This window comes from Pelodiscus sinensis, chromosome 2 (assembly GCF_052426305.1).
Source record: "Pelodiscus sinensis isolate ZL-2025 chromosome 2, ASM5242630v1, whole genome shotgun sequence".
NCBI lineage: Eukaryota > Metazoa > Chordata > Testudines > Trionychidae > Pelodiscus > Pelodiscus sinensis.
In genome coordinates this window covers 240,829,973-240,849,211 of record NC_143053.1, presented here as the reverse complement: position 1 = coordinate 240,849,211, position 19,239 = coordinate 240,829,973, and the positions used below count along the sequence as shown (strand labels likewise).

The following is a 19,239-nucleotide window of genomic DNA, read 5'->3' as shown; positions in this document are numbered from 1 at the left end:
TAGTGAGTAAAAATGAAACTGAAAAATATGTATAATATGTTGGAAACTATATTGAAGATAAAGAATAAAGGACTGGCTGGAAGTGTCACTGTGTCTGAATTCACTGTTGGAGGGCTGAATTCCAATGCCATTTGACCTCACTGTGAAAATGAATGTAGTTCCCTCATTTATATTATGTCCATGCACATCACATGATCACAGAGGTTGGCATTCTTGGCAGTTAGTTCAAGAGATGCCCAGCAAAGATAGAGTTGTTTTTCAAGGCAAGTGTCTAAGATGAATTGGTAGCGATGTGAAGTATAGCTTCCATAGTGTCTTCCTGTACAATGAGGCATAAGGACGTGCTGCTAACCCTGCATTTTCACTGAAGGCACTCCTGACTTTTAAAGAATACAATGAACATGTAGGGCCTGATTTCCCACTGAGTCCGGGCGCCATTCAAACACAACAACTGGATATGTGAGAGGGAAAGTGAATAGTAGCTTTGTACTTTCCCTTATTAGGCTAATCTCAAGGCTGCCTTAACTTGCCCCAGATAATTTCCAGAGCACATTCAAGGTTTATGGGAATACTTGAGAAAACAAATGTTCTAGACCTAACCACTTTTCCTTGGCCATGTTCTTTATATACCCAATGTGCAGTGGCCTGTGAGGGAGGGGAATGGACCTTTTGAGCTATCTTTCCATCATTTTATGCCAAAACAATATATTGGTGGCTAGATTTGCAATGGTTAAACAGAATAAAAGGTCTGCTAGAGCCTTTAGAATCAGGCCCATGGACTGTAGCTAACAGGACATAATGTTACCTCTGTGGGAAACATTGAATCTGACAAATCCGTAGCTAAAAATAAAGAATAAAACATGTATATATTTAAGTACTTACCCCAGCCAATCAGAAGATACACGGTGAAGTGTCTGTTAGGAGAGAATATTACCACAAGGAGGATGTGGAGGTAAAGTCCTTCAACTAAGAGCCAGTAAAAGTTTGCCATAATACAATACTGGAAAAATACCAAACTAGCCTTGCAGCCAACCTGGAGTGTTACAAACAAACAAGAATCAAACTTCTTGCAAAGAAAATGCAGTAAAGTTTTGTAACAAACATTTCCCGACAGACCCTACTCTCTCTATAGTATGTTCCCTTCACTCTCGTTTATGTCACTAGCTCATGTACAATATTATTTTTCAATGGCCCCTTGAAATAAGGTGGCACAGTTAAAGTATAAAGAATGATCATACAAAGTAATTTAATTAGTGCTATGGCTTCCATACAACAGAATTATTCAGAAACATTAAAATCATCATGACATTAAAAAAGGAGACACCAAAGACCATTGATGAAGATAATAAACACATATAAACTTCAAAACTATTTTTCCTCCACTGTGAAATTCTCCAGTGTTTCCTAATTTGTTAAGTACATACCAGTATGCATCATTTTATTATGACCGCTGAAACATATAATTTGTGTGGTGTTCTTGAGCAGGTACCATTCTAAAAAATATTTAATAATACAAGGAAGCACATGGATTTCACACGGGTGAAAAACTTTTAAAAAATGTAAATTAAAATGTGATGATGCCTAGTGCTTTTTACAACTTGATTATAGCAAGGCATTTGGAGTCAGAGGGGATTATCTGAGTCAAATAATTTTTCTGTCCATTTATTTCTCTTTTGTCTTTCTTGAAGGTAAGCCTATAGGCGAGGCTGTTTCCAACCAATGAATAGATGCCACCAGCCTGCCAAATTATGTAAAAAAGTGATTCAGTTTTAGAACCTCTTCCAACCTTTTATAAGCTATTCGTTTTGAAAGAGCTGTGCCAAGAGCACAAATAGCCCTGTGGAATGCGTAAACATGATGTGAGAGTCAAACTCTCCAAACTGTTACATAACTATACCAGGGTTCAGCTAGTGTAAGAAGCAGCCGGTATTCCAATCAACATCAGAGCATCTCACTAACAATGCAACAGCAACTAGGAAATAGCACATGGATCTGGACCAGTTCAACAACAAGAATATCCAGAGTAACTGCAGGACAAAGACAGTAACAACTTGGGTGCAAACAGGCATGATCAGAGCCAAGTGCCTTAACTCCTTGAGATGTCAATCTAAGTGACCTGTGTAGAATGATTTTATGGTGCCAGTATTAAGTGTTCCTTCAAGGAGAGTGTTTTAGTTGATGGATTGTGTACATTCAGTTAAAGGGTCTCTTAGAAAGGCTTTGCGTAATGGACAAAGGCACATTCATCAATACAAAAATATTGCTTTGCATTTTTCTTCAGTTTTTCCTATACTCTACATTTAGCCATGAGGGAGGGAAAAACATTACAAATTAAAAATGTAATGTCTTCAGCAGTCTCTATGGATTTATTTTGCAGCAGTTCGGCCCCAAACTAAGGTGTCTGGGATACTTTCTATATATCAATGATATGTGATATACCATTTAACTTTTCAACCTTCTCAACCTCTGAGAGTTTGCAACCCTACCTACTTCGTTAATGCCTTATCCACTTTGCCAAATGGCTTGCCAGGCATGCAGATGATAGCCCTTCAACACCTCCAGTAGGTGTGGCGTGGTTGCTACCACTCTCATTCTCCCCTACATATTTCCAGTCAGTCTCTCATTGCTCTCCCTCCCTTACTGCCCTTCAACTCCAGATACCACTGCTGGAGCCTCCCAGAACATCTAGACTTTCCCATTTGTCAGATGATGCATCTTCCACTTCTAACTCTCCCCTGACTTAGCCTACCTCCTAACTCTCAGATTGATCCGGGGTCATGGCTGATTCTGTTTTTCTGATAGCTGAAATTTGACTGTTGCCTACCTGAATAAGCGGAGCTTCATTAGCTCACCTCCCAGCTCTTCCAGTCCCTTCCTTCTCCTGCAGTTGCATTCTAGTTCATTTTACCATTATAGTTCTCCCATGGTGCCCTCCACTGACAACTGACCGTTCCCCAAAATTCTCCTGGGATGCAGAGGTGGAGAGGGTTAAAAGGCAAAAATATTACATAGTGTAGCCAAAAGAGCTTCATTACCCATGATGACTGGTCTTCTGTACAGTGAGCTGGGTTGGAATTGGAATAGAGAATATCATCCTTGACAAAAACAGAGATTGCTTTTAGAATGAAAGAAAGGAACAAGTTCAGATGGATGTAGTTCCGCGTGCAGTGAAGTTTTCTACATTAAAGAAGAGATTAAAAAAATAATTTTAGTTTTCAGGACAGAGAGGCTGTTGAACAGTCTTCTGATTAGTCGTAGGCTGCTTCTCAGTGAAACAAATCTGGAGTGAGTACCCGCTCTTTCTTTGTGTCTGTCCCCTTCCAGAGATTTTTTTTAAATGATGCCTAGTACATACAATTATGGCCCATCTTTGACTCCTTTTCAGTGTCACAGACTAAAAGGTGCTACTGCCATTTTCTCCACATCTGACCACAAAGTGTATCTAATAAAGGTGGATTTTCATTTTCTATTTTTGGCGTGCTCTGACCTTTTCATTCTAGATTACCAGTTTAAAGTCACACTCTTCTGGGAAAGTTTCTGAAACACCCCTCCCTAATATTTTCTTTTTGAGTTTTTCTGTCTTTAATTCTGGTATTTTGATTCATGGAATGTGCACATCAGGGGATGCAGGTGATGCATGAAGAATTTAGAAACAGTGTACGTATACCAATACAAATTGGACTGCACTTCCTTTCAGTCCATTAGGACTTAACAACTTTCTTCTTTAATCTACCTACTTTCTGAAAGTTTGGGAAACAGATGGGCTGTGTCTACACTGGCATCCCTTCCGGAAAAGGGATGCTAATGTAGCACTTTGGAGTAGGCAAATCCGCGGGGGATTTCAGTATCCCCCGCGGCATTTGCATTAACATGGCTGCTGCTTTTTTCTGGCTTGGGGAAAAGCCGGAGAAAAGCGCCAGTCTAGACGTTATTCTCCGGAAAATAAAGCCTTTTCCGGAGGATTTCTTATTCCTACTTTCAAGTAATAAGAAATCCTCTGGAAAAGGCTTTATTTTCCGGAGAATAACGTCTAGACTGGCGCTTTTCTCCGGCTTTTCCCCAAGCCGGAAAAAAGTGGCAGCCATGTTAATGCAAATTCTGCGGGGGATATTTAAATCCCCTGCGGATTTGCCTATTCCAAAGTGCTACATTAGCATCCCTTTTCCGGAAAGGGGTGCCAATGTAGACACAGCCATGAGGTTTCCAGAGAAGTGGGAAAATCAATAAACTCTGGGGGGAAGTGAGTTCTAGAGGCAAGGAACTATCACTTGAAACACCCTCTCTCTGCAGCCCCTTGTCTGTGAATGCAGCATTTGTCCTATCTGTTCTCAATATACAACAGAGGAGATTTGTAAGGCAGACAGGAATTAAACCACTGAAGATTTTATCAGTAAAAAGCAACACTTTGAACTGCAGCTGGAAACAAGTTGGAAGCTAGTGCAGATCAGATAATCTTGTTATTACTGAAATAATGCAGACGGAATAGAATCGCAGGCAGATTACTTTATTCTGTGCTGTCTGAAGCTTCTGACTGGTCTTCAGACACAGACTTATGCAAAGAGCATCAACTAACCCAATCCAGAGGTGACTAAAGCTTGGACAATTGTGGTCAGCTCTGCATCTAAGAGAAGTCACAACATCTTGCCAGGCAGAGATGCAAAATGAATTTTTGGCCAGATCAGTAAAGGCCATAATTCCATGCTTAACTTAAAATGCTTGTTCAACTTCCACTGACTTCAGTAGATGTGCCTATACATAATCACTTTGCTGATGCAGGGCCTGAGACTTCCAAAAGCTACTGAGAGTCCACTGTTATTATTAGGGCCCTACCAAATTCATTGACTATTATGGCCCATTTCATGGTGCAGGATTTGAAAACTGGTAAATTTCATGTTTTCAGCTGTTATAAACCTGAAATGTCATGGTGCTGTAACTGTGGGGTCCTGACCCAAAAGGGTTTGTGTGTGTGGGAGGGAGGGGGAGTTGCAAACCTTTTGTAGGGGATCAAGGGATTACCACCCTCACTCCTGTGCTGCCTTCAGAGCTAGACTCTGAAGGCAGCAACCACAGAGCTACCTGCAGCCGCAGGAGGTTCCAAGAGGTAGAAGTGGGTCTGATCTCCCCTGTGCTCTGGGAGCACCCCAGCTGAGGATGCCTCACTGCTAATCCTGGCCTGCTTGGGAGGGACAATAATTGCTCTGGCTATGTCTAGACTGCCGGGTTTTTTTTGGAAAAAGATACATAAATTGAAAACCGCAATTTGTGTATCTTTTTCCATTTTTTTGGGAAGAGGCTTTTCTGACATTTGGCCCAACTACACAGGGCCAAATGTTGGAAAAACCTCCTCTTTCAGAACATCCCTTATTCCTCTCACAGAGAGGAATACAGGGATGCTGAAAGAACGTGCCTTATTTTTTAGATACATTCCCTGAACGCAGCAGTTTTTCCGGGATACCTCTGGTATCCCCCAAAAAACTCTGCCGTCTAGACATTGCCTCTCTCTCTGCACAACTGCAGAGTTCTGCACCCTCTGCCACACACTCTCTTCTTGCCCCGTCCTTCTTCTGCCCAGTCGGAGCTAGCAAGCCCCCTAGGATGGGGTGCTCTCAGCAGCATAGGGAAGATACACTCAACTCCACACGTCTCCTCCAGCTGCAGGAACCTCAGGATGCTACCCAAACCCAAATAGCTTCCTGCAGCAGAAGGTGGCACCTGGAGGTGGGTCTCGAGTGGATGTCTCCCCTTCCCACCACCACAGAGGTTTGCAGGGGAGGGACAAGTCCAGTTATTATGGTATAGGGCATAGTAGATCCCTATGAAAATGTGAGCCACATTCAGGGGAAAATGGGCATCAAATTAATAGGAACGTGTTTCTTTCTCATGCTGGATCTGAAAGAATAAAGGTCTGATCCAGCCTGGAGGTAGGTGTTCCTGAGAGATACCATGTTCCTGCAGTTCAGTGAAAATGACAGGAGCTGAGGCCCTGAGACTCTTGTGGGTCAGGCCCTTATGGCAGTGACAGTTACTAGAATTCTGCATGTGTAGAAAATTGCTTATATACAAATAACAGCAGCACAGTCAGATATACAAACAGTTTTATATATAGCACAAATAGCACATTTGGACTTTCCCACAAAGTAATATTTTTAAAACATTTTGTTTTGGGACAGTTGAAATGTTCCATTTTGATTCTGACTTTTTAAAAATTGTGGAAGAGACATAGTGTGGCATAATGGACAGAACATTGGCCTGGGAGATGTAGGATCTAGTCCCAGCTCTGACACTGGCCTGCTGGGGGACCTTGTGTCCTGTCTTTATGTGCCTCAGATTCCCATCTGTAAAAGGGGGCAATGATACTTTGCACAACTGCAGAAAGCTCTGCACCTACCGTGCTCTGAGACTGAGGGTACGTCTACACTGTGGGGTTTTTCTGGGATACCAGAGGTATCCCGGAAAAACTCATCCATGTCCAGGGAACACTTTTTCTCTTCGGCTTTTTTTTGTGAAAGTGTAAATGTGCTCTTTTGGTATCCCTGTCATCCTTATTCCATGAGGAAATAGGGATCTTCTGAAAGAGGGGGATTTTCTGACATTCGGCCCAGTGAAGATGGGCCAAATTTCAGAAAAGCCTCTTCTGAAAAAAAAAATCGGAAAAAGCTGTAGAGTAGACCTAGCCTAAAAGTGCTGTGTCAGAATAAGGTATTATCATATAATATAAAAACATGCAAAAAGAAAAGAAGTTTTGAAAATAAAAGTTTAAATGTTTTGCTCCAGTAAGGTCATTTTTTCCCCTCATCAACATTTCATCAAAATTGAAACATTCCTGTGGAGCATTTTGATTCTGACAAATCAACATTTTCAGATTAAACTAGTTGTCAGAAAATTTTCAATCAATTCTAATCATAATGTTCATACAAAGTGTCACCTGAGATGAAAAAGTCTTGACATCTGAAAAATTGGGACAATTTTGAATAGCAAAAGGTTCTAGGAAGTTCAGCGTCTCTCGCTGGCAATTTAAGATTAAAAAATCTCTCAAAGAGTTTTGCTAGATTCTGCATTCCTGCCCTATATAATACTTCAGAAATTTGCCTTTTGTGGAAAACAGTGGTCAGAACTCAGATTAGGTCTCTGCGAGGACTGAAAACCAAGGGTCAAATTTATCCCTGTGTACAAGAGAATCTTGCAACTGTGTGAAACATTTGGAAACAAAATTTATTTTTTCATCTAATTGCCCTAATTTTAGCATGGCTAGTTATAAATTGCATTTAATAAAGATCAGAATGTACAGAAATTGTATTAGTTCTTCCATTTGTATAAGTTTTGACATTGCTCCTCAATGTGTGATAGACTAAGGGGAAGCAAACAGGGCCAGACAGAGATTTTTATATTTGTCATATATACATTCTGCACCCACAGTTAAATTAAACTCCTTCTACCCAGAACTTTGTTTTAGAAAATAATGGTGCACATGTGCAGGGATAAATATTGTATATTTTGAGGAGGGCATGTCCAATTCCATGATGAAGTTTTGTGCATCAATGCACAATTTTACTATAATAAAAAAAATTCAAACTGTAATCCTTGGATGAAGTCACAATTTTGATTTTTTTTGTTGCTTTAGTAACTTTTAACTCACTAGTATAATTGTCTGAAATTCCTCCCAGGAATTCATCTGAAGAAGTTATTTGTTACTTCTTTTCTTAATTACTATTGTATAACCCAGCTGGTTTCACCCCAAACATGGATATTTTTCAATGTATCCTCATACACAGTACATTGATACTTTCTGTAAAATACCTTGGGATCCTTCTAGACAAAGATTGCCTCTTCAACAGAAATATAAATAACTAATCAAGGTGTTTTCAGCTCTTCTGGTCCTGGCAAATGGGAGATAGAGCCTTTCACTACCTGGATCATCTCCCCCCCGCCCCTCGTCCCACAAGATACATTTTTTTAAAGGCATTTGGGAAATTTACAGATTCTCAAACCAATATTCCCAAGTGTGATTTATCTCTGAGGATACATTCATTGGGCAGATGGGAGTGGGACTGAAATTCTAAAAATGTGCCCACTTCACCCCCCCATCTCAATGTATACAATGCCCCATTTTGTCTATGCTGTGTGAATGAAGAGTGAGTGTCTGCACGTACGTACACACATCCCCACACACAGAGTTTTGTGCTCACTCCCATTATTACTGGTGGCCACCATCTCCTAGGGGACTAGCTTTCCTGAAGTAAACATGTCTTTGTCCCCTGCTGGGGACAATATCTGTCACCCTCTCTTTAATCTGCCTTTTTTTAGGGTGATGGTTTGGAGGAGTCTGCGATAAGGCCACATTGATGTCCTCTGGATTTCTCTTACTTCCCCAACTCCTCTTCAAGCTCACTTTAGGCATGAAGATGGTTTTCAGTCTCACTAACTCACTACCTTCTAGTGATGGGCAGATGCTAGGAGTCTATTCTAGAGTCTTTCACATGCATCCATAGTCCTTGACAGTTTTGAACACAAGGTGGTGTTGATTTGCTACCAGATCTGAAGGAGGATAGAGGAAATCACTCCTGAACTTGTTCCATTCTTTGTTTTCAGAGACCCCCTCCCACCCAAATTGTCATTGTGGTAGATTGTGACAGGGTTGGAACTCCAACACCACCTCACTGCAAACAACATGCAGGTCTATGTCTCTTTTTTGCAGAAGCTAGATGATGCTTTTTCTTAGCTTTCTCAGCATCTGGTGAAGATTGGGGCATAGATGAAAGGAAGATGGTTGAAGCTCAGTATGCAGAAGATAAAGGTGATGCTTGGAGGCAAAAGGAGGTGAAGCTCAAAGGCAGGCATTTGGGAGAAATGGCATCTGTCCCTGTAATATAGTCCTGTCCTTCTTTATACCGTGAACCAGTCTGAACTGCAGGTTACTCTTGTAATCTCAAGAAGGGGCCTTTTTCTGTCCAGCTCCACTTAATGAAAGCTTTGTTACTGTGGGATTTCTCATCTATAACCCATCGCAGTCTTCCCTTGTGACTTTTCAGATCACATTACTGAAGACATTCTATATTAGAACACACTTGGAAACTGCCCAGAAGCCCCACCAGAACATGGCTGCCCCTTAGTGCCAACTGGAGTACAATTCAAGGTGTTGATTTTGATGAGTAAATCTCTAAAAGATTTAGATCTGCTCTAATCTTGTGCAGGTAGATTGTACTATGTGTGAATTTGTAAAGTTCTTTGGAATCCTCTAAGATGAATTGTGCAAACATAAATGCAAATGACCAGTGCAGTTATTATGTGTTATTAAATTCTTCAAAGGTTAAAAATAACCTGTTTTTAAACACCTGAATAATCATAAAACAAACAAGGATTTAAAAATATCTTCCTATTTTCTCACTTATTTTTATTCATGTAAAGTACCTACCTGAAAAGGCAAATAATTATACTTCCTGTCGTTAGAGCAATCAGAGATGTACTATGTCCAAGGGTGTAGATTGCCCTCACTAGTACATAGAAATTAATCTATGAAGAAAAATATATATTCATAATCCATTAGTGACGGCTGCAGACAAACGCATAATAATGTAGCATTGCTTTAAATAATTTCTAAGAATAAAAACTGTGCATGACATAATTGTTACAAAATACCTGTGTGAACATTAAATATACTGATTCCCTTACACTTGTCTAATGCAAAGCCAATAAAGATGTTGTCTGTGATAGAGAAATCAAATGTGGGACTTCTGGATCTTAAAACATCAAGTGTCTCAACCTAATAACCTTGCTCCATTAGCTCAGAGCCATTAGCAGGCCGATAAGCCTCCATATGGTTCAGTCAGTGGCAGATTATTATATGGGCCAATGGAGATTGTGCCCCGGGGTCCCAGTCAATTGGAGAGCCCTGAGAAGCCAGAACCCTGACTCCACTCCCCAGTCCTCCTCTTCCCTCTGAGGATCTTCCCCCCTGACCAAACCGGATGCTGGAGCTGTGGTAGGAGGGTGACCATATTCCCCCTTCTCTTCCATGCAGAACTGCCCTCGAGCCCTTCCTCCCCCATGTGGAACTGCTCCCTCCCTGAACCCATCCCTCCGCACTCTATATCCTGTGCAGAGCGTCCCCCCACCCTAGCCCTGTCTCTCCAATTTTACACATGAATATAGAAAAAACAACAACCAAAGTTTAAATGAATTGCCTATAGTCAAGCATAACGTGTATCAAGTATCGCTGCTAATTACAGAATTCAGGAGTCCTGGCTGCCAGTCTCCAACACTTATCAATAGATAATATTCTTATTAAAAATCCTCATGTCTCAGCTATAACAATATTTGGCACATAAACAGAAGTCTGTGGCTTGATGCTTTATTATGTGTCCAAAGAGCAGTAGCTATCCACACACATTCACTTGAAACTACAGGCTCCAAAACTATTCTCACGAGTATCATCAGGGTTGTTAATTCCAAACCAATTTATTGACAAAATGACGACTAAGATATTTACATTTTAGTGCACTGAGCCATTTATTTTCATTCATAGTTATTTCTATGCTGCATATGTTATATTAGTGTTTGATTCTTTGACCTGTAAAGAGACAGAGCTCTCACTCTGGGCTGCTCACAATAAAAAAATAAGAGCAGTCATGTTGGGTCAGACCAAAGTAGCCCAGTATCCTAGTATCCTGTCTGCCGACAAGGGCCAATGCCAGATGCCCCAGAGGGAGTGAACAGAACAGGTAATTATCACGTGATCATCTGAGCATGGGCTGTGGAGCCAGAAAATGAGTTCTCTTCCTTGCTAGGTGATCATTGCTTAGGGCATTAAGTTTGCATTGAGCTTTCACATTATAAAATAATTTTTGCTTGCTTGCTTATCTCCCAGCAATCTGTATGTAAGTCGGAACTGGCGTCAGCCGCTGCTGAAACTTATCAGTTTCAACCGCGGCTGAATCTGGATGCCAGTTCTGACTTACATACAGATTCAACTTAAGAAACCCAGGCGTCCCCAAGTCAGCTGCTGCTGAAACTGATCAGCGGCTGATTCCAGGAAGCCTGGGGCAGAGCAACTCTGCCTCGGGCTTCCTGTAGTCAGCCGCTGGTCAGTTTCAGCAGCGGCTGACTTGGGGACGCCTGGGGCAGAGCAGCTGGGGTGCTGCTGGGTTGCTCCAGTAGCGCGGCTCCTCAGCGCTACTGGAGCAACCCAGCAGCACCCCAGCTGCTCTGCTCCAGGCGTCCTGATTCAGCCGCTGCTGAAACTGACCAGCAGCATCTGAATCAGGACGCCTGGGGCAGAGCAGCTGGGGTGCTCCTGGGTTGGTCCGGAGCGGCGCTGAGGGACCAACCCGGCAGCCCCCAGCTGCTCTACCCCAGGGTAGGCAAGAAAAGCCTGGTCTGCTCGGGGGGGGGGGGGCACTAGCTGCAGCCCCCCCCAGCAGACCAGGGAGACGGGGGTGGCGGGACCGCCCAAGTTCTCCACGGCTTTGCTCCATCTCCCTGGTCTGCTGACCTGGGAGACGCGGAGCAAAGCCGCAGAGCACGCGGGCAGCGGGACAGTCCAAGCGCACCGCGGCTGTCCCACTGCTGGCATGCTCCGAGGCTTTGCTCCCCATCTCCCTGGTCTGCTGGTCGGGAGACGGGGAGCAAAGCCGCGGAGCACGCCCGCAGGGGGACAGCTCAAGTGCGCCCGGGCTGTCCTGCTGTGGGCATGCTCCAAGGCTTTGCTCCCCATCTTCCTGCAGACCAGGGAGACGCGGAGCAGCTTTTCTCGCCCCGGAGGACGGGGGCGGCGGACCGCGGCGCATCTGGGCATCCCGCCGTTCACGTCCTCCGGGGCGAGAAAAGCCCCGTTCGTAACTGCGGATCCGACATAACTCGGGGACTGCCTGTATAAGCTATCTAGGCTTTTCTCTGCTCTCCTCTCACCCCCACTCAGACTCATCCCTTCCTCGTTTGAATGGGTCTTTTAGACAGCCAAAATGTCCCCTTTTGTTTAAATATATGTATACACTGCTCCTTTGCTTCATGTATTTGGGAACAGATTCTCCCTTCTAGGGGTCCCCAAAACCTTCCTCACCCAGGATAGAACTGACTCCGTCCAGAGACCCTTTGACAACACTTGGCATTTGTCCTGTTTGCTCTTATTAACTGATGATTGAAAAATGTCCAGTTTTGCCAAAAAAGTTCAGAACGTGCTTAAATAGAGGGCTGTCTAGCCAAACCAGGATGTATGGTCACCCTAGACCAGTGTTTCCAAATGAGCCACAAAAAAGCTGCTTACGGGCTGCTCCAGTTTGTTTACTTAACGGCTCTGCAGTCATGGAGCCTCACGACTCCCATTGGCTGAGGTTCACTGTCTGTAGACAAGGGGAGCCACAGGAATCAGTATCCCGGGCTATGTAGCCCCCACTCCCTCCTAAAGGGCGCCTGGGGCGTGTGTGTGGAAGGCTTGGGGCTGGGACAGTCCTGGACGGGGCGTGGGGGTACACCTCCAGCCAGTCTGTATGATTTTATGAGACGTAATCCCATTCCAGGGACATCGCATTTTCCTGGCACAGCCAAACCCTGACCTTGCTTTAAGTTATGATAAGAGGAAGCTGTATAACTGAATTTGGGGGTCTTAACCCTTACCATTTAGGAGGAGGTCATAGAATCACAGACTACTAGAACTGAAAGGGACCTCGAGAGGTCATCAAATCCAGTCCTCTGCCCTCACGGCAGGACCAAGCACCATCTAGCTCATCCCTGACAGATGTTTATCTAACTTGGTGTTAAATATCTCCAATGATTGAGATTGCACAACCTCACTAGGCAATTTATTCCAGTGCTTAACCACCCTGACAGTTAGGAAGTTCTCGAACAAATAGAGCAACAGACAGACAAACAAACTCTCTCAAATATATTGTAGAGATCAGGGCCAGTCAACTTTGGATGCCCCAGGGGCCACAATGATACTCACATTACAAGCGAAGGGCCACAACTTAAGTGTGCTTGCATATACATGCAAATATATATGCAAATATATGCAAATAGCTTCTTTCACATTGACGGTCATAAATATTAAGATTAAGGCAAGACTACACAACACACATACCCCGGTTTAGTCAGTTCTGCTGATATTAATAAAATGCAATATTTACCCGATTTCCACCCATATGACATCACTGTTAATGAGCAATGACAGTGCAGGAATTTAACTAGTAAAATGCATATCAATAGAAGACCATTATATTGATTACTTTTTTGTTTTGGCTCCCATGTGCGGGCCTCAAACAAACGGGCCGCATGTGGCCCATGGGCCACGTGTTGAGTAGCCCTGTTGTAGATTGATGTACTTAAAGTAAAAAATTAATGGAAACAAATTACCCTTAGTTATAAAATAGGCCTTAAGGACATTCAAGGTAAATGGCACCAGTCCCTAGTAGCAGCTGTCTGAGGGGACACTGGCTAGTTATCTAAAGACCATGGCCCAATTCCAATACACTACTTCAATAATTGACCAACTACTATCATTCTCCTACTTCCCAAAACTGTACAATAGATACCACAAGAGAAATAGATGCTTACTCTTACTTTTGTAGAAGACAGTTCACAGACGAGGCATGTCTTGATATTCGTGTAGAACTCTTGACATTTTAGTATTGAGTTAGTTTGCTTTTAAAGTAGCAGTAAGATATTGGAGAATGTGATATTGGAGAGAGAGGAAAGCCACCACTGCAGTGGGAGGGTGATGAACAGGAAGAAGACTGCTGCACCTCATAAACTTATCTGCCAAGAAAGTAACACTTACAGCCTTGATTGTCCCTGAAACAGCATGGACCAGCCAAAGAAGAGGGGCTGCAGGAAGAGCCTAATTAAAGATAGAAGGCCAGATAATAAGCCAGGCCCCAAAGAGCTGGCCCCAAAGAGCCCACCTAAGGCTGTGTCCAGACTCCATGCCTCCGTCGACGGAGGCATGTAGATTAGCCAGCTCGGAAGAGGGAAATGAAGCCGCGATTAAAATAATCGCGGCTTCATTTAAATTTAAATGGCTGCCCCGATCTGCCGATCAGCTGTTTGTCGGCAGATCGGGAGAGTCTGGACGCGATGCCCCGACAAAGAAGCCTTTCTTCATCGACACAGGTAAGCCTCGTGAAACCAGGTTTACCTGTGTCGATGAAGAAAGGCTTCTTTGTCGGGGCATCGCGTCCAGACTCTCCCGATCTGCCGACAAACAGCTGATCGGCAGATCGGGGCAGCCATTTAAATTTAAATGAAGCCGCGATTATTTTAATCGCGGCTTCATTTCCCTCTTCCGAGCTGGCTAATCTACATGCCTCCGTCGACGGAGGCATGGAGTCTGGACACAGCCTAAGAGACAGGTCACCCCGTCTTTTACTCTTACCACCCTCTCTCACAATGAAGAAAGAAGGAAAAGGACCTTTCTTTTGTTTGTTTTGTGTGGAGAACCCCTCACATGCTACAAATAGGAAAAGCATGTTATAAAAAACTTGAATTAGGAACTGGTGTAGATCCAGGGAAGCCCCAATCCTGCTACCCCACAAGAGGTATCATAGAACATATGGCAATGGAAATTAGTATACATCCCAATGGAATAGGAATGATCTTAAGAAGCTTCCCCACTTAAAGGACCAAGCACTGAAGATAAATTTTTATTTTACATTGAAATCCTGGGTTAGATACAATGGTATAAAATAGACTATTCCTTTCATTGTACTTCATAGGGTTATAGTCCTACAAAATAGGGGTGTAAAATCCCATTTAGTCAGTTAATTGGTTAAACATTATGTTTAACTGGTTAACCACTTAAGTAGGAGTAGACGGGGGGTGTGGTGCGGTGGGCCTGGTTCCCACTCTGCCGCAGGCAAGGATTGCTTTGGCCAGGCCGAGCACACCCCACGTGGGGGCTGCTCTGTCCAGGCTGTAGTACACCCCCACCCACGGTGTGGCACAGTGGCCCCCAGCTGGGCTAAAGTGCTCTCCCCCGTCACACCGTGTTGTGGCCTCCCATCTGCGTCAGGTGGGGGTCTGCTTCTGCCCTGCTGGGTTAACCATAATCAGTAAGCACCACCCAGCAAGGGTGATGCTTGCCAGCAAACTGGATAACCAGTGAACCATTCACATCTCTACTACAAATACCCTTGTGCATAACCCTTACACTTTTGTGGGGTTGCACTGAATTCAGTGGGACTCCGTGGGCACAAGAACTCAGAGCTTCAAAAATACGTAGGTGTTGCTCCACTTAGCTTTGAAATACCTAACCCAAAATACGATCTGTAGGCCGGCTCTGTCCCAGCAAACATTTGGATCTGGCCCACTGTGATCTTCTGGGCTGCCAATGTCTTGTGGCCCAGCAGGACCCTTGGACAGGTTCCCTGACTGCCGAGGCCTTACATATCATTCAAAGTGGTCAGCTGCTGGGGCCAGTGTGTGTGACTCTGTGCAGTGTGCCCCTTCAGGGACTGTGTGTGGAGGGGTGTCTCTGTGTGCGGCCCCCATTCCCAGTACAATCCATGCAGCTCCCACTGGCTGGAAATCAGCTAATGGGAGCTGTCCTCACTGGGTTTACAGGTGCAAGAAGCTTGCAGAGCCGTGGGGCTGTTGCTACACTTCAAAGGCTGTGGCTTATCAACTAATTGAACAGTCGATGCAAATTGCATCAACTATTCAATTAGCCAGTTAATCTAAATTTAACATCCCTACTTTGAAAACCACTACTGTAAATCATCCTGAGCACAGACGGTGCTATATAAGTAATAGCGAGCCAGGATGTAGGATAGCTTCCCTTCTAATTCAGAGTACAATAAAAATATTTAAATCCCTACAATAATATTTAACCTTTGCTAAAAACACTAGCAATTTTATGAAATGTATTCCTGTTGCTAAGGTGATTCCTTAGCCCATATTTTTATGAGTGATCCAGCAGTTTCAGCAAGGATTAGATCTTGAATTTGGACATTCTCTTTCAAACAAATGAAAAGTAGTTCTTCTGAAAAGATGTGCTTGTGATCTCTGAGAGCTAATTACTCAAGTGGTTGGCTTTCAAATGAAACTGAATACAGTACCAATTTATCAATGAGCAGTCATAAAAGCCTATATTATAATTCACCAAAATGGTTCCAGTATTTAGAGTTGATGGATGGATTTCAGTTTTTAAAATAAATATTTATTACCTAATGTTTTCAGTAACTAAGTTGGGCTTTTTTTTACATGTACACTTAGAATTATTGTCATGTGTTGTATTCGAGAGAACACTTATTTAAGATATATGAATACCATGCCTTTAAGAAATAATGTTTTAAATGAATGGTCAATTGAGTATAAACTTCATATAGACCAGAAAACTATGCAGATTATCTCTGCTCTTTTAACAAAGCAGACCTATTACTCTGCTCTTACAGGAAATATAAAATTACTGTCGCTGTTAAAAAATAAGAATCTGTGAACTCTGTAGTGCAATGATGGTCAATCTAGACTAGTGAGTAGGCTGCCTGAGTGACCCTACTTCATCTTAGTGGGCCACAAGATTGTCATAACCAATCTGTCAGAACAGGGTAGTTTTGCTAACTGTATTTTCATACCTAGAATTTGTGGTGTGTAACGATTGAACTGAAGCAGTGCTTTGATTGGAGGCAGAGGGAACACACAACTCTGACAGTCAATGTTGTGTGCAATCAGCATGCGCCTTGCTTCACGTGTCCTTATTTTATAAATGCTTCACTTTAGTAATGTTGGTGGGGAAAAAAAATGGACACCAGCAGAATCTGGCAACACTAGGCCTGAGCAACAATAAACATAATATCTTGTGGGCCACACATAGAACCCCGATGGGCTGAATATGGCCAGCAGGCTGCAGGTTGCCAATCACTGCTGTAGTGATATAGTCATAATATGCTGTAGCACATCTTTACGTCTTGATTTATTAAGACCATGGGAACTAAAGATTGCACTGTTCAGTTAGTTATTTTATATGAAGGGGGTCACTGGCTCAAGCTAGTGTTATTAGTACACCGTTTTCATGGAAATACATTCAGGCTACGTCTAGACTGGCATGATTATCTGGAAATGCTTTTAACGGAAAAGTTTTCCGTTAAAAGCATTTTTGGAAAAGAGCGTCTAAATTGGCATGGACGCTTTTCCGCAAAAGCACTTATTGTGGAAAAGCGTCCGTGGCCAATCTAGACGCGCTTTTGCACAAAAAAGCCCCGATCACCATTTTCGTGATCGGGGATTTTTTGCGCAAAACAAATCTGAGCTGTCTATACTGGCCCTTTTGTGCAAAAGTTTTGCACAAAAGGACATTTGCCCGAACGGGAGCAGAATAGTATTTCCGCAAGAAGCACTGATTTCTTACAGTAGGAAGTCAGTGCTTTTGCGGAAATTCAAGCGGCCAGTGTAGACAGCTGGCAAGTTTTTCCGGAAAAGCGGCTGATTTTCCGGAAAAACTGGCCAGTCTAGACACAGCCTCACAGAAATTAGAAAAGGTACTTAAAAGTTAACAAATTCAAAGCGATCTCTTATACAGAATATATTTTTTATAATTCTTGCCTCTGTTGCTACTACCAGGGTTATTAAAACAGCAATAATATAAAGGGCTAAATGGTCCTGTCATGTGTAATGTCAGATTTAGAGATGATGTTACGTTTCAGTGCTAGAAAAAGGAAGCTCCAAGGTTTGGAAAGCAGGGAAGTAAATTATGATAAACTAATAATACACACAAAAATGGTAAAAGAAGATGGTACCAGAAAGTAAGGGAAAGGAGACAAGAATGTTACACTCGTTTTAGCAGTCCTTCACTGTGAAAAGTTTCTCTATTATTCAAATACCTTGTATACTACAGATAGTAAAATTAATTTATCAGTAACACCCTCAGTAACTGTTACAGCAGTGATCCACACACTCTTCGGTAAGCAGTTCAACTCCTTATTGCCAGCAAACATCAAAACAGCCCTTGGTAACCCTTTAAAGCTTTTCTGTTCAGTATATAGTGCTCCTGAAAGTCTTTGAACAAGACCAAATGAGCCAAAGCCATCCACTCAAAAGCTTTGGATAATAAGAAATACATTCACTCAGCATGTTGTCTGCATTATTGACCATTTAGCTAGCAAACAAATGTGTAAGGACCAGTTCCCATTTCTGTCATTAGCCTGTGAAATGTCATGCCACTTATGGCACTTAAGGTCACTTATCATCTCTGTGTAACTTTCCCCACCTGAGAATCTGACGGCAGCCCTTCCTAGCTGATGAAAGAAAATCAGATTCATCAGGTGCCCCTCATGACCTCCACTTGAATTATCATGCAATTCTCATATACAGACTGTATTTCCCAAAATACACTATTTGAGATGCACGGGAACATTAGGAAAGAGAAACTGTACATTCTCTTTAAGTTTGTTCTTGACAGGGAGGTATTTGTTTAGGAAAAATGTAAATGGTTGGTGCCAAGTATATCAAATTTATGTCCATGTTTAGTTGGCATTGCTTACCCTAACCTTTTCCCATGTTTGCATATCCTCATTTCAGAACAAACTGCACTGATTCTACATTCTTTGCCTCTCCTCATCATCCAGGCACAGAATCACTTATAGTTTTATAAACTTAGAACTAAGTAGGAACTGATTTCTGAAATTCAGAGGCTAATGAACTATGTTTAGTTAGAATACACGAATTGGGTGCTTGTATGAGAGAGAATAATTACAAGTCATCATAGGGAAACTCAATCACTGACTAGTCTGGACTTTCTAGGAAAGAGCCTCTTTATTCATGTCAAGAACTCATGAAACTTAACATTCCCCTTATTCTCCTTTTCTTCAGCACCCTACCACACTATGTAATATGGACTATTCTAAAACGTGCATTTTTTAAAAGTATTTCCAAGAGAAGAATTTTTCAAAGTTCTGCATAGATGTTCTGATGAGCACTTTATTTCAGTCTTCCATGGCCAAAACTGTGTAGCTTGAATTTCCTGTTTCATCTACTCTTAGTAAATTAGACTAAAACACAAAGCAATAAATAAAAGCCCGATCTAACTGCCATTGAAATCCTTGGAGTCTTTCCCTTCACTTCAGTGGGATTTGGACCAGGATTTCTGTCCACTAAATTATTTTAAATCTGTATCAAGATTTTTTTCCTCCTCAGTCATCTTTATTATTTAAAAGAAAAACACTGGCATTTGTGCTTGCTTTTGTTTTTAGCTTTTCTCTTGCCCGTGATGATGTTTGATGATTAAATTCTCCTATACTTCTTCAAACTGCTGCAAAA

The 19,239-nt window shown here is 42.5% G+C and overlaps 1 protein-coding gene across 3 annotated transcripts in view; it reads right to left on the bottom strand.

Annotated features, from left to right (window-relative positions):
* VIPR2 (vasoactive intestinal peptide receptor 2) overlaps positions 1–19,239 on the bottom strand; it is a 144,786-nt gene that overhangs the window by 63,583 nt on the left and 61,964 nt on the right. For all 3 annotated transcript variants that reach the window (XR_012902111.2, XM_075922731.2, XM_075922728.2), the window contains exons 5-7: positions 9,413–9,510; positions 3,036–3,177; positions 883–1,033 (exon numbers count right to left, since the gene is read on the bottom strand). Coding sequence is in view for 2 of the 3 variants with exons in the window: in XM_075922731.2 (XP_075778846.1) it covers positions 883–1,033; positions 3,036–3,177; positions 9,413–9,510 (391 nt within the window). In the remaining variant the exon portion in view is untranslated. The remainder of the gene's footprint in view (positions 1–882; positions 1,034–3,035; positions 3,178–9,412; positions 9,511–19,239) is intronic.